The sequence below is a fragment of the Chiloscyllium plagiosum genome, unplaced genomic scaffold, assembly GCF_037043375.1.
Source record: "Chiloscyllium plagiosum isolate Xiang-an unplaced genomic scaffold, Cpla_swu_hap1 HiC_scaffold_15, whole genome shotgun sequence".
NCBI classification, from domain to species: Eukaryota; Metazoa; Chordata; class Chondrichthyes; order Orectolobiformes; family Hemiscylliidae; genus Chiloscyllium; species Chiloscyllium plagiosum.
In genome coordinates, this window is record NW_028270153.1 from 16,805,237 (window position 1) to 16,821,454 (window position 16,218).

At 42.2% G+C, this 16,218-nt stretch overlaps 1 protein-coding gene across 8 annotated transcripts in view; it reads left to right on the forward strand.

Moving 5' to 3' along the window:
• Positions 1–15,911, forward strand: part of LOC122560241 (zinc fingers and homeoboxes protein 3-like) — an 89,495-nt gene extending 73,584 nt beyond the window's left edge. For 7 of the 8 annotated variants that reach the window (XR_015759525.1, XM_087994774.1, XM_087994773.1 and 4 more), the window contains one exon: positions 7,211–15,911. Coding sequence is in view for 5 of the 8 variants with exons in the window: in XM_087994774.1 (XP_087850900.1) it covers positions 7,211–7,221 (11 nt within the window). In the remaining 3 variants the exon portion in view is untranslated. The remainder of the gene's footprint in view (positions 1–7,210) is intronic. The other variant, XR_015759524.1, reaches the window with a different exon arrangement.
• Positions 15,912–16,218: the final 307 nt, after the last annotated feature.

The window sequence follows — 16,218 nt, forward strand, 5'->3', positions numbered from 1 at the left end:
TTCCATTCTGAGGGATTTTCATTGAGCTGAATTATATGAGTTGCTGTAAAAAAAAATTGCCACATTATAGTGTATAACAGTTCACATGAAGTTTGTACAAAGCAATCCATTCCTCATTTTGCATGGAGGTTTGGCATCTTGGAATTACAGGTTACTCTCAGTTCTTTGCTTACTCTCAGTTTTGAACTAGCAATAAGTTGTGCAATGCTGTGTCTGGTGATATAGTGATCATGGTAGTGCACCAGCAAACCAGACTGTGTGTGTACAGATTCTGCTGCAGCACATAAGCTCGATATACTGGCCGTTTGCGGGAGAGGAATGGCTATTGAAGCTACTGTATTGACCTCAGTGGGCTTTCTGTTGTTCTTCAGGTGCTGCTCCTCCGGGTATCAGATCCTGAGACCTCTTAATCATAAAGAAGGAGAGTAGTGGCAAGTCTGTGCGATACCTTTTCTTGAAATTATTCTTTCATGGAATGTGGCTGGGTATCACTGGATGGATCAACTTGCATCACCCAGCCCTAACTGCCCTGGGGAAGGTGGTGGTGAAGAATCTCCTTGACACGGTGGCATGGTGGTTAGCACTGATGCCTCACAGCGCCAGGGTCCCAGGTTCGATTCTAGCCTCGGGCGACTGTCTGTGTGGAGTTTGCACATTCTCCTTGTGTCTGCGTGGGTTTCCTCCCACAGTCCAAAGACGTGCAGGTCAGGTGAATTGGCCATGTTAAATTGCCCATAGTGTTAGGTGCATTAGTCAGAGGGAAATGGATCTGGGTGCGTTACTCGTCGGAGGGTCGGTGTGGACTTGTTGGGCCGAAGGGCCAGTTTCCACATTGTAGGGAATCTAATCTAATTAAACTGTCCTTGAATGTAGCACTGGTATTCCTGACAGTGCTTATGGGAATCCTCTCTCCAATTTCTTCTCCAAGATGCACAAATTATACTTAAGTTGATTTTTTTGGGGGGTTAAAGTTCTGGAATTTCCTATGTAACAGTGTACTCAGCACACACAATGCAGTGGTACTTGAAGACAGTTCACAATCTCTTTCTCAAGGGCAACTAGGAGGATGGCTAGTGTATGACAGGTTTCTGCAGCTCTCACATCCTGAGAATGAATGAAAACTGACCTATTTAATTTTCCTGAAGAGCAGTCATGTCAGATTGGAAATTTAAACTCTTTTTCTCTCCCCACGGATGCTGCAGAGCTGCTGGGTTTCTCCGGCATTTTCTGTGTTTCTTCGGATTTCCAGCACCTGCAGTATTTTGCTTTTAACCATACTCATACACTGCCTTTCGTGATCTCGGCATTTTACAGTCAATTAAATACATTTGATGTATGGTCAGTATTGTAATGCAGAAATTATGCATGACTTCAGTCCTCACTGGTTGCTGCTTTAGGGTTGCATTTGCAGTAGTGATCCACTAAATGGGGATATACAATTTCTGGTTCGGAAGGCCCCACCACCTTCTCAGGCCAACTAAGGGATGGTTAAGCGTTGCATCTGTACCAATAGTACAGATATTTAGAGGAAAATAATGGAGATGCAACTCTTCACATGAAGTATGGATCAATGGTTCCCAACCTTTTCAATATCAAGGAGATAAGGAGAAACCTCTTTAGCCAGAGAATGGTGGATTCATTGCCACAGAAGGCTGTGGAGGCCAGGTCATTGAGTATATTTAAGACTGAGATAGGTTCTTGATTGTCAAGGGGATGAAGGGTTACTGGGCGAAGGTGGGAGAATGGGGTTGAGAAACTTCTCAGCCATGATTGAATGGCAGAGCAGACTCAATGGGTCGAATGGCCTAATTTCTGCTCCTATGTCTTATGGTCTTATGATCTAAGGCATGCTTCAATGAAACAAATAATTCTGGGACACGTGTCAAATTTCTACACATGCGTAGAATCGGAAATCTGCACATGCGGCTTTGGACGTTTACGCGTGCGCTGTTAATAGGAGTGCCCAATGTCAGCAGATATTGCCTTCAGTAACAGACACTGAGTCTCCAGAGGAGATCAGAAGCTGAGATACGGCCGTGATGCTCAGTTTAGGTGGTGCTGCTTCCCAGACATTTCATGGAACACTTCTTACCATCTCTCTGCACACAGTTCGAAAGCACCGCCCTAGATTACTGCTAATGAATTAAACCAAATTTTGTACACATTTCAAATACATTTTATTTTCAGTTGTGAGTCACTCTGAGTCTCCTGTCATCCATGTGTAATGCCAAGAGTGCATAAGTGTAACAGAGCCATAAAAAGATTTAATGTTTGTAAAACACTGTGATCATGCAGAATGGTGCCCACTTTATAAAACAGTAAGTTACACTTTGTTAAAAAAAAAGGTTAACATTTCTGCCAGCATTTACAAGGAGACTTGGTCTTTTCCTGTAAATTCATTTTGAGCGTGAATGTGACAAGTATTGTCCTTACGATTGCCAACTTTGGTTGGATATGTTGCTCTAAGGGTCATTACATGACCTCCTCATTTTCCTCTTTTTCCACAACATTCCTTCCATGGGTCAGCTGACATGTCATACCACATTCACACAGTCCTTTCAAGACAATCTAATGTGGATGCTGTCTTCATGACCTGATTGGATGAATATTGACGGTAACTCTAACATCTTTCCTTCATTTCTTACAACAAACAACGAACATGTTCAAAGAATCCAAATATGTTTTATTGTACCTTTGCCTTTCTTCCCCTTCGGCTGCTGGTGACCATGTCTTGGAAATAGTTTTTTCAAGCCTGTGGACCTAAGGATGGAGGATTGGCATTCTGATTGTGTAACAAATGGTGACTGTGGAGATATTTCCTTAAGACACGTAGTAATTCAGCTTAACACCATAAATGTAATGGCTACGTTGAAAGAGAAAAGCACTCTTATCTGCAGTGATGCTGGCACTAAGTCCTATAGACTCTGATTCAGGGCCAACTTTCTATTAAAGTAACATCTCAATGTTGGGAATTGGAAACTGCCTTCTAGTTGGCTTCAATGTCTGTAGACTCTGTACAGGGGTAAAAATCCCTGGTTCCTGTTCTTCGTTCCTACCCAGTGTGCCAGTTGGGAAATTCATATGTGTGAGCTTTGAAATAGCGTACGACTGGGTTAGAGATGTCCCCTTGCCTTTGACAGAGAGAGCTGCAGTTCTGGTCAGCTGTATTCATGAGAATCAAAGGGTTTTTACAAATATATTAAGGACAAAAGGGTAACTAGGGAGAGAATAGGGCCCCTCAAAGATCAGCAAGACGGCTTTTGTGTGGAGCCACAGAAAATGGAGGAGATACTAAATGAGTATTTTGCATCAGTGTTTACTGTGGAAAAGGATATGGAAGATACAATCTGTAGGGAAATAAATGGTGACATCTTGCAAAATGTCCAGATTACAGAGGAGGAAGTGCTGGTTAAAGGTGGATAAATCCCCAGGACCTGATCAGGTGTACCTGAGAACTCTGTGGGAAGCTAGAGAAATGATTGCTGGGCCTCTTGCTGAGATCTTTGTATCATCAATAGTCACAGGTAAGGTACCGGAAGACTGGAGGTTGGCTAACGTGGTGCCATTGTTTACGAAGGACGGTAAAGACAAGCCAGGGAACTATAGACCAGTGAGCCTGACATCGGTGGTGGGCAAGTTGTTGGAGGGAATCCTGAGGGACAGGATGTACATGTATTTGGAAAGACAAGGACTGATTAGGGATAGTCAACATGGCTTTGTGCGTGGGAAATCATGTCTCACAAACTTGATTGAGTTTTTTTGAAGAAGTAACAAAAAGGATTGATGAGGGCAGAGTGGTAGATGTGATCTATATGGACTTCAGTAAGGTGTTTGACAAGGTTCCCCATGGGAGATTGGTTAACAAGGTTAGATCTCACGGAATACAGGGAGAACTAGCCATTTGGATACAGAACTGGCTCAAAGGTAGAAGACAGAGGGTGGTGGTGGAGGGTTGTTTTTCAGACTGGAGGCCTGTGACCAGTGGAGTGCCACAAGGATCAGTGCTGGGTCCTCTACATTTTGTCATTTACATAAATGATGTGGATGTGAGCATAAGCGGTACAGTTAGTAAGTTTGCAGATGACACCAAAATTACAGGTGTAGTGGACAGGGAAGAGAGTTACCTCAGATTACAACAGGATCTGGACCAGATAGGCCAATGGGCTGAGAAGTGGCAGATGGAGTTTAATTCAGATAAATGTGAGGTGCTGCATTTTGGGAAAGCAAATCTTAGCAGGACTTATACACTTAATGGTAAGGTCCTAGGGAGTGTTGCTGAACAAAGAGACCTTGGAGTGCAGGTTCATAGCTCCTTGAAAGTGGAGTCGCAGGTAGATAGAATAGCGAAGAAGGCGTTTGGTGTGCTTTCCTTTATTGGTCAGAGTATTGAGTACAGGAGTTGGGAGGTCATGTTGCGGCTGTACAGGACATTGGTTAGGCCACTGTTGGAATATAGTGTGCAATTCTGGTCTCCTTCCTATTGGACAGATATTGTGAAACTTGAAAGGGTTCAGAAAAGATTTACAAGAATGTTGCCAGGGTTGGAGGATTTGAGCTACAGGGAGAGGCTGAACAGGCTGGGGCTGTTTTCCCGGAGCGTCGGAGGCTGAGGGGTGACCTTATAGAGGTTTACAAAATTATGAGGGGCATGGATAGGATAAATTAACAAAGTCTTTTCCCTGGGATCGGGGAGTCCAGAACGAGAGGGCATAGGTTTAGGGTGAGAGGGGAAAGATATAAAAGAGACCTAAGGGGCAACTTTTTCACACAGAGGGTGATGCATGTATGGAATGAGCTGCCAGAGGAAGTGGTGGAGACTGGTACAATTGCAACATTTAAGAGGCATTTGGATGGGTATATGAATAGGAAGGATTTGGAGGGATATGGCCCGGGTGCTGGCAGGTGGGACTAGATTGGGTTGGGATATCTGGTCGGTGTGGACAGGTTGGACCGAAGGGTCTGTTTCCATGCCGTACATCTCTATGACTCAATGTGACAACCGAGTAATCTAAAGAACTGCCAGAGGAAATTGTGCAGGCTGGTACAATTACAACATTCTCTAAATGGCATCTGGATTTAGAGGGATATGGGCCAAATGCTGGCAAATGGGACAACATTAATTTGGGATATCTGGTTGGCATGGACGAGTTGGACCAAAGGGTCTGTTTCCATGCTGTACAGCTCGAAATGGCAGATGGTGGAATTTCAATAAATTGATAAAGCTTGGCCAATAAAAGTAGACTAAGGAATGATGAGCATATGAACTATCATCAACTGTTGTTAAACCGTTTGGTCCACTAATGTACTGTTGGGGAAGGAAATCTGCCATCCTTCCATGGTTTGACCCACACATGGCTCCAGACACACAGTAATGTGATTGACTTTTAACTGAAATGGTTAAGTAAGCCATTTAATTGACGGGCAGTTAAGTGCTCTTCTCCCAGTTTCGAAACCGCAAGCAAGCCTCAGATGGACAGAGGAAGCACTCTCAGTGATACCCCCAAGGCCTCATTGGTGAAATACGCCGATCCCACGGACATCTGGGAATCACTGGCCCAAGACTATCCAAAGTGGAAGAGGAGCATCCGGGAAGGCATCGAGCACCTCAAGACTTGCTGTTGGGAAAAAATGGAAGACGGCCCCTAATAGTATGCTGCCACACCAACGTCCCATCCCCTTCCCATGACCACCACCTGCCTCCAGTGTAACTGATGAAGGGCTTTTGCCCGAAACGTCGATTTTGCCTGTCCTCGGATGCTGCCTGAATTGCTGTGCTCTTCCAGCACCACTGATCCAGAATCTGGTTTCCAGCATCTGCAGTCATTGTTTTTACCTCCAGTGTAACTGAGCCTGGGGTAGCTGCATCAGTCTGTACAGCCACCTATGGACTCACCCTGAGAGTGGAAGAAAGTCATCGTCTGCGAGGGGCCATCAATGAATGAGTTAGGGATGGACATCTCGAATTCCAGGAACAGCAATTACTGTTTTATTCTGTTGCGTTGTTTTGGAACTTTGGAGGAAGAAAAATCAAAACAACGACACTTTTAAAGGAGGAAGACAGACAAAGGCAGCGACCACATGGTCAGAGAGTGAAACCTGCACTGCTGTTTGACACAGCAGTGAATCTGCACAGCTACTGCCTTTGCTGTTTGAGTCCAAGTGTCTCTGGATATTGGAGTGCATCTAGGAAAAATTAAAGAACAGCAAAATTCACAGCTGACCTTGGAGTAACCTGTGTGGGAGAGCTCACAGGACAGGAGAATGAGCTGCCAGAGGTAGTGGTGGAGGTTGGTACAATTACGACATTTAAAAGGCATCTGGATGGGTATATGAATAGGAAGAGTTTAGAGGGAGATGGACCAAGTCCTGGCAAATGGGACTAGATGAGGTTATGATAACTGGTCAGCAGGGATGATTTGAACTGAAGGGTCTGTTTCCGTGCTGTACATTTCTATGACTTTTATGACTTTAAAAATGCTGGACTTGCCAGTGACACACATGTTCCATTAAATAATATATCAATTTTTAATTCCATCTGATGGAGTTAGGGTTAATCCTGAACAGTTGGCAAGCTTTATATTGATCTGATGAAGAAGTTGAGGAAGTGCTCAAGAAAGGAAAAAAACATTGTCCATTGACTTTCAAAAATCTGGTAACAGTCATCATGTCCGGTGATACATTTACTCCAGTTGTTTATTGAACTTCAGCAATCCTTGTTTTTAAAAAATTTACTCATGGGATGAGGCTAGGTCAGTATTTATTGCCCATCCCTAATTACCCAGAGAGACAGTTAAGAGTCAACCACTTTGCTGTAGATCTGGAGTCACATGTAGGCCAGACCAAGTAAGGATGGTAGTTTCCTTCCTTGAAGGACATTAGTGAACCAGATGGGTTTTTCCAACAATCAACAATGGTTTCGTGGTCATCATTAGACTCTTAATTCCAGATTTTAAAAAAATTGAATTAATATTTTAACCATCTGCTGTGGTAGGATTTGAACCCAGGTCCTCTAGAGCATTCCCAGGTCTCTAAATTAACAGTCCAGAGATAATGCCATTAGGCCTTCACCTCCTAGCCTCATGGATGTTGAGTGCTCAATGAAGAAAGAAAAACATTGTCCATTGACTTCCAAAAATCTGGTAACAGTCAACATTCATGCATGCCTTGTTAAGCGTCTCTTACAATGCTATTTTTCCATTTCCTGTTGCAGAAGCAGAGTGATGCGAGTTGAGCACCTTTAAAGAAAAGGAATGATGCTGTGGTTTATTTCTGGCTGAAGAAAGTCTTCGACTCTTTTGGGGCCTAAAGCTGCCTCTAGCTGCTACTCTGACTGATCGGATGCTGTTTTGGGAGGCTGCAGCTGTGGTTCAAACACTTGGTTTTATGTGTGTGTGCGTGTGAGTCATGGCACCATTACTGTAAATAGACAGTGACATAACTGACACAGGAAGGAGAAGGTGTCCACCTGCATTTTTAGCGCCCAGCAGTTGCCACAGTCAAGGAATTCACTTCAGTGCACGAAACTCTTTGTAAGTGACAGGTCAAAGAGCAATTTTTTGACATGTTTGTAAAATTATGTCTTTTATCAGTTGAATCCATATTGAGATAATAGTGAAAGTGGTGATACAGACGTTTGATGTTTGAAACAGAGCCAAGCACTATGAGATATTCTTATTGAGTCATCATTCCTCATCAGGGAGAAACCTGTTAGTAAAATCATTTCATAAATCTCTGCTTGCACAAGGAGTGAGACCAGCATCAGTTTAATTTTTACTTTCTTGATATTTAACCTGTTTTTTTCCTACTTTCCTCTCCCGAAACATTTTTCCCCCAAATCTCCCACTCCCCCTCATTTTTTGTATCTGTGCTTCAGATGGCACTTTATGTGTGGAACAGTGGACAATTGAACCAATTCCCATCGATGAATAGCAATGGCAATTAATGGCTGTGTGGCGAAGTAGAGCATGCACCAGTAAGTGAAATATCAGACATGAAGTAGAAAGCAACCTTGCAGGGCACGATAGTGCAAGGACTGTGAAGTGAGGTGGATAGATTCCCTGATCTCAGTCACATCTCTTAATGTCAGCAGAGCTCTTGAGTTGGGCTTAAATAACAACATTGTCGCAAATTCTTTTTGAGCTTTACGCCACTCACTGTATGTGGGACAGTTCATACCAAAATGGCATTACTTTGGAAAGTAAATTTTATTGGGGTTACTATGCAACTGGATGCACTTGGATGTCCAGTTAAGCATTTAGTATTTAAGTAGCAACACTACGTTCACAATTTTTTCACTGGCATGAACGAGGGGCTAGATCTGTGCTCGTCAGAGTAGGATTTACCAAGGATATGGCATGCAGGCAGGTCTGTACTAATTTAAAAAAAGAATATATATATATATATGTGTGTGTGTGTATGTGAGAGTGTGTGTATATGTGTGTATATATATTAAGCAGTTATTATCGCTGTGAGAAACCAAAAAGGTATAATTTTTTTGCCTGCGGCAGGTCTTCATCAGAAGATCTGAAAAAGAAATGAAGGATCTGTGAGAATTAGATCTGGTTCGGTTATGGTAACAGTAATGGAAAAATGGGCAGGTATTCAGGCAGAACTGCAATTTCGTCCTGTTGGATTATCAGACTAGCGCTACTGACAAGCTTTAACTGGGAAAGATGGTTCTAGAGTTATCGTACACAGCTAGCCCATTCTACCGATTGCTGAATGTATTCCTTGGTAGGTGTTTGACTGAGACAGAACCCTGCCATTGATGCAACACTAAATCTTGTTTCCGTGAAGAAACTGGAGGGGGGAGGCAGGTATGTGTAGGGCCTTTGCACCATGAACCCTTAATTTACCAGCCTATATTTTCAAATGATTTAAAGATCGTTGTTGCTGATGCAGCATTTGTTCACTTTGGCTGAAATTATCTGGTCTTTTCAAAAGTAATCCTTATACTTTCAGATCCTTTCTTCTTTCTAGACAGTGGAATGGGAATAGTAACTATGGAACTGTTGCCCATCTTTAAATGTTTTACTGTAAGGCTGACAGAATTTCTTGGTGAGCTGTCTTTGTCTGTTGCTATGTGATTGTGTTGGATGAAGACAATTCCCTCCTACTTCTGTGAAATTCAGTGACAATATTTGATTTGAAGCTTTGGTCATTATTTTGATGCTGCTTTTAGTTGTGGGTAGAGTAAACCTTCACATCCTTTCAGAGAACCGGCAGTTCATCTAATCCACAGTGAGAAAGTTATCAAGATAGCAATCAAGATTAATGCTAGAATCGCAGCACAGTTGACATTCTGTCATCAACAACACCAATTGCAACTTAAAGCTCCTTTTATCAGAAACCCAATTCCAATTTTGAATTCCATGCAATTTTGGATTAAGAATTAACTTAACCTGAAACAATAAGAATTCCTTCAAAGACAGTCAGGTTGTGGAATGGCTAACTTAATCAAACAGATGAACAAGGCTCAAAGTTTTCCTCACACCAGCCAGTCAAAGCTGGGATTTTAGTAGATGGCTACAGTTTGATACCCAATGACACCCCAGTGTTTCACATCTGGATTGCTGTTGAGTGATTCCCTGTCAGAAGCAAATGAGTTCAGGTTTCAGATGAGGTCTGATTCCGTTAAGATGTTTAGATTAGATTAGATTAGATTACTTACAGTGTGGAAACAGGCCCTTCGGCCCAACAAGTCCACACCGACCCGCCGAAGCGCAATCCACCCATACCCCTACATTTACCCCTTTAACCTAACACTACGGGCAATTTAGCATGGCCAATTCACCTGACCCACACATTTTTGGATTGTGGGAGGAAACCGGAGCACCCGGAGGAAACCCACGCAGACACAGGGAGAACGTGCAAACTCCACACAGTCAGTCGCCTGAGTCGGGAATTGAACCCGGGTCTCTGGCGCTGTGAGGCAGCAGTGCTAACCACTGTGCCACCGTGCCGCCCGTCTTTCCTGTTTCCTTCCCACACATCTGCTGAGACCAATGGGCAGGCATGGTGACATACTAATATCAGTAAAAGCCATCATATGTATTTCACTTAGTTGCAAAACAAAATGTCCATTAGGGCAGGGAACTTTGTCATCCTTACCCATTCTGGCCACTGTGTGACTCCAGTCCTGGGTCAGTTGACTGCCCCCGAAGCAGCCTCACAGACTGTTGTGTCAATCTGTTTCACTTAAGGACATACTACCCTATTACCATCACCTTTTTTACAAAGTTAGATTAGATTACTTACAGTGTGGAAACAGGCCCTTCGGCCCAACAAGTCCACACCGACCCCGCCGAAGCGCAACCCACCCAGACCCATTCCCCTACATCTAACACTACGAACAATTTAGCATGGCTAATTCACCTAACTTGCACATTTTTTTGGGGACTGTGGGAGGAAACCGGGGCACCTGGAGAAAACCCATGCAGACACGGGGAGAATGTGCAAACTCCACACAGTCAGTCGCCTGAGGCGGGAATTGAACCTGGGTCTCTGGTGCTGTGAGGCAGCAGTGCTAGCCACTGTGCCATCTTGCTGCCCACTTCTGGCATAATCTAATGATAGACAATAAAATGCTTGCTGCTTAGCAATGCCAAACATGATTTTAAAATCCATAACGGCCACCTTGGCAAAGTTTACAAGTCAACCATAGAAATGCTGTCTGTTGAAGAGTCACTCGCTTCAAGGCGGGAGGGGAGAAATTGGGAAGGAAAGACCAAAGTCTTGGCAGGCACATCAAATCAACCGGTCTTATTGTAAGAATATTGTAAGAGCCTTTGAGAATGAACTGACAGAAATATAAAGCAGCAAACAGGCAGTCGTGCAATTTACAACCTTTGGTACGTAACAGATTATGGAGGAGGTGCCTACTTATACTGGTCGACAGGAAACACACTACACTTCAAAGTGACATTCACTATCTCCCAGAAATTAGACATACATGAGAAATTAATCGAATTGGCTGTCTGAAGTGGATTTTGGTGAAGGAGGTACATTTTGCCTCCAGCCCCATAGTTCAACGCTGAAGGGAAGTATTATCATCAGAGGAAGTGACATAGTATGTCATGGCATTTAGTTTAAAGGAGAAAGTAAAGCCTTCTGTGATATATTAGAGAATTAAGGTAGAGAATGCCTGGGGGTAAGTTGCAAAGCTGAAGGCTAATTCGGGTATTTGGTTTATGTACATTTATTAACCTCCATTGAAGCCTGACATTAATTTCCAGCATTTGACTTGTTCAGTGATCAAGAAAAAAACAAGTTTTCATTTATCCCTTCCAGAATTTTGTTTCTTTCACATTTGTTCTGACAACCACATTTATGTGAAGTGGGCATCACTGGCAATGTCACCATTTGTTGCACATCCCTAATTACTCTTGAACCGTGTGGCTACTGTTCAGAGTCAGCCCACATTGCTTTGGGTCTTGAACCACCTGTAGGCCAGACCAGATGAAGATGGCGGATTTCCTTCTAAACGGAATTAGATCCTTTTATGATTGGACATTATTGCTCATTCCTAATTGCCCTTGAGAAGTTGGTGGTGAGTTAATTCTTGACTACAACTTAATGGCTTGCAAGGGCTATTTGGAGTAGAGGAAATAGTCAATGCCATCACATTGTCACCTTCTCATTAACTAGAAAATGATTACTGACACATTTCTGATGGATCCTATGCACACTACAGTGTTCACAACAATGGGGAAAAGCCACACGCTGTCTCTATATAAGTGGTTTTTGGCCATTTTTTTTAATCCATATCTGATGGTATGGAATTGGGACAAATATAAATGAGAACATGGGCAAAGCAGTTTTATTTTAAACTCTGAGGCAATAGCTTCCTCGACAAGTTAGCAAATAAAGAGGTGCTGAAATGTTCTTCACTGTTGATGAACAGATACATTATGCCTGTTACTGTAGTAAACATACTGGTGTAAATCTCACTCCTTTGTCACTGTATTCTTGCTGTGCTACACAGTATTTTTACAGATCAAATTTTTAAAATTTCACTAAATTGAATTGAAAATCATCAACCTCAAGCCGGGCTTTTCTCCAATAGGCTATTCAGTGCAGTTGAGCTTTGGTATGGTAAATTACACTCAGCAAAATGTGCCCGCAGGGTTTGTCCTTGATTCAACACTATTTGGTAATCTCAGCGAGATATTGCAATTGGCCTTGATGTTCCTGAACAAGGACAGGGAAACAGCTTTTTGCAGGTTTCTCCTGCCTGATTCCAGTTATCTATGCTGGAACATATGGACATGCAGATGCTGTTAGAGTGAGTTAATTCACCTTGCCTCTCTGGCTGAATAACCGATCTCAATAACTGTATTTGTGTAATGTCTATGAGGTAGGTAAACATCCCTTCACAGGAGTGTAACCAAACATAAAGCATCACCAAGGCATATGAAGACAAACAGGTGACCAAAGAGTCTGGTCAAACAGATAGGCTTTATGAAGGATCTGAAAGAAAGTAGTAAGATTGAGGGAATTCCAAAGCTGTTGGCCTAAGCAAATGGAAAATGGTTTTATTGAGACACCAAATGGACATTTTGGCTCACCAAAAATGGATGACCTTTGTAGATCAGCATAGCACACTTCAGCAGCAGTATACAGCTGTACAATATACTGGGTGGGTAGTGAGGGAAGGAGGAAGGATAAATGGGGAGGGAAAAGGGGGTGGTGTGGAATATGAAACTTTTCACTTTTTATTTCAAGTTGTTAAGCATGCATGTTCTGCGTTCTGCTCCAGGATGCTAATGGTCTGGATTTGTACTTATAGCTGAGCATTTGCCTTGTGTATTCAGGGAGAGAAACTTCTGCCAGCTTCCTCCTGCTGTCTGTATACTGTGTCATTGTGTGAGTGTCTGCTCAGTCTCACTTGACAGCCAACTTTGGTCCAATAGCAACTGTGCAGTTCTCCAATGCCAAATGGCTATAATGTTGCATTGCTCTTGTGTATGAATCCAAATGCCTTTTGATCACTGATGTGCTTTTATTTTTATTTTTGAACTTGAATTTTGAATCTGAAAACTGAGTTGCTGTGGATACCACTGTTTTGTTTCATTCTCTCTTCAACCTGGTAAGGGAGACAATGATGGCCTCACAAACCCTTCCTCCTTGCATTAGAACACCTCCCTTCCCATACCCCTAAACAAACCTGAAAGATTTTGTTTGAGTATTATTTGTCTGGAATCCAAGTATTAAAACACTGTGACATTTAGCCTTATAAAATCGTGATTCATAGGATTTAAATTGTTGGGTTGCATGGAGTGCAGGGCAGCACTGCATACTGTATATATTGAATATCTTTTAGGTTTGTTTGCAACAATGACAATGGTAATGTAGTGGTTTAATTTAGCATAGTATATTTGCCCCTCTGTCTGTTTTGTTTGAACGTTAGCCACAACATCGCAGTTCGAGGAAATAAATATGTACCAGACTAATACAAGCCTTTTACGTAGGAATATCAGAACAGGAAGTAGTTTAGTTTCTTCTGCCCACCTGCTAGATCCTGGGTGATGTGCACCTCAATTTCTCTTAAAAATGTTCATCCCTACTTCCTCACTTAGTAAAAATCCACTGTCTTGAGAACATAAATTGTGCTAGAATCCATGGCCTTCTGAGGGAGAGAATTCCACACTACCACTACCTCTTGTGTGGACAAAAAAGTGCTTCTTGATTTCACTCTAGCTCTAATTTTAATATTGCCCCCTGCTATTGATTTCTCCCACCAAAGAATATCATTTCCCTTTTGTTGCTCCTTAATTATTTTGAACACTTGAGATCGGCCCTCAACTATCTAACCTCAAGAGCTTGTAGGTTGTGATTGTATGCCTCCTAATCACTTTATCATTCAACCATTAGCATTGTTCTGGTGTGCTATATCCTGCCCAATGCCAATATCTCCTTCCTAAGATCAGACCCTTATACAAAAATTGCCTGCTTCATATCCAACCAGCAGCCTGTTCTATGAGATACTTTCTATTTTAGTGAGCTTTTATTTCTGTTAACACACTTTGCACAATCTTTTCAAGTATCTTGTGGCAGGCCACCATAATAATGAACTCTCTATCTTTTATTCTTTCTGTATAAGCCACCACCAAATGACTTGTGTGACTAATTAAGATAAAAGGACTACTCATGAGGGACAGTGTTGCAATAAAAGAACAAGATAGAAAGAGAGGACGATGATTATAATGAACTCTTGAGATAACATCATCTAAATTAGACAGTTATTTTACCAATTCACCTTGATTCTTTTGTTGTGTCTCTGATAATAGATTGCACTAATCTCTCCACAATTAATTGGTCCACGTAGTTTCATTAATACATAGTTGAGTGGGAATTTACACTTTTTCAAATTGAAGCCACTAATATTCAAATTTAGATTACGTTGGGAAATTCTGACCAATGAATCTACAATTGCTGCACCTTTTCCTTCAATTTTTGTAATTTATCTAAAGTCCTATTATTTTACCAAATTACACTTTTAAAATTTATACTAAATTAATAAATTACTCCCCTGGCCACACTTTTAGGTTCCCTTTGAACGTTTGGCAATTTGTTCTTTCCTCATTGGACATTAACGTTCATTTAATGCAGCTTTTCATTCTCATCTTACCTGCATCTGCCATTGATGGCAGTGTTTTAGATTAGATTACATTACAGCGTGGAAACAGGCCCTTCGGCCCAACAAGTCCACACCGACCCGCCGAAGTGCAAACCACCCATACCCCTACATTTACCCCTTACCTAACACTACGGACAATTTAGCATGGCCAATTCACCTGACCTGCACATCTTTGGACTGTAGGAGGAAACCGGAGCACCCGGAGGAAACCCACGCAGACACGGGGAGAATGTGCAAACTCCACACAGTCAGTCACCTGAGGCGGGAATTGAACCCGGGTCTCTGGCGCTGTGAGGCAGCAGTGCTAACCACTGTGCCACCGTGCCGTGTTCTCCCTTACCACTCTTAGTTCAGTAATAAAAGATATGCTGTTAGCTTTGGTATTTTTCCACAACTTGCTTTGAAATCCATTGTTGCATTTTAGAGCTCTCCCAGTCAGCCTTCTGTTTGGACTCGTAAGCTTGACTGCTTGTGTGATGACTATTGAACTGGACTGTCAGTTTTCCAACTGTGGTGCAATATCTTCTTAGGCCAGAGAGGGTGCAGCCACCAGGAGATGGCATTATCAAGTCGACTGCATTGTGGCAGAGATGGACAAATCCCATAGGATGATATCAAGGCACACTTCACTGGGTACTTTTCTTTTGCACTTGGTAGTGGCATTATACCCAGATGGAATGAATTTTGACCTTTTTCTGTATGATTTACTTTTCATTAACACTGAGTTTTAATTGTCTACATGTTGAGCTCCTTCTTCCTAAAGGCAAGAACTCTCATCCCAGAAAGAGTGAGGAAGGAAAAGGAACATGGGAAAAGAAGGCACTTCCAATGTTCAAGCCCTTTGCACACAGCTATTTCACTGAATGTTTCTGGTACAGACTTTTAATAGAAGAAAAGATTCTGGGGATATTAACTTGGACTCTTTGTAGTAAATTATTAAATAAAACAGTCCTGGGCTGAAGCTGACACTTGCACCTTCCCCACCCTGCCAACCCCAGGAAGCTGCTAAAGCAAAATGTATTCCCAAGGCCTTGGAACTCCCCTTTGATGATGGGCTGAGGCTGAACCTACGAGCCGTAGGAACCAGCAAAAACAGTCTGTAGTGAATCTCACCCTCAAATGGATTTGGTCATCATTGAATTGTAAAATGCATCCTCCAACAGCTGTGTTTGTGTATTTTATATGACTAGTATACTTTGATTTACTAAATTGAAAAAAAACTAAATTATTTGATTAAAATTTTCAAATAAACCTTGACTGTTTTTTTTTTAAATTTTCCAACTTTCTGTTTGAATTATTGCATTTGCTTTTGTATTTTCCTTCCAGTGCATTCAAATGGATTGTTGAGCCCACAACGGGAAAGGATGTGTTGCTGGAGCCCACGAGGAACTGTATGCCATCCAGTATACATTCTCTTCCTAGTAGCAATCTGTTCATGGTTTGGGAAAGGTTGCATTGATATGCTGCCAGCCATCTCAGTAATAGAGATGACTGACATTAACGATATGAAATGATTGAGGAAGCCACTCCACATGTATTATATTTATTTTATACACCTGCTTCAAGGGAGGTGTCCCATC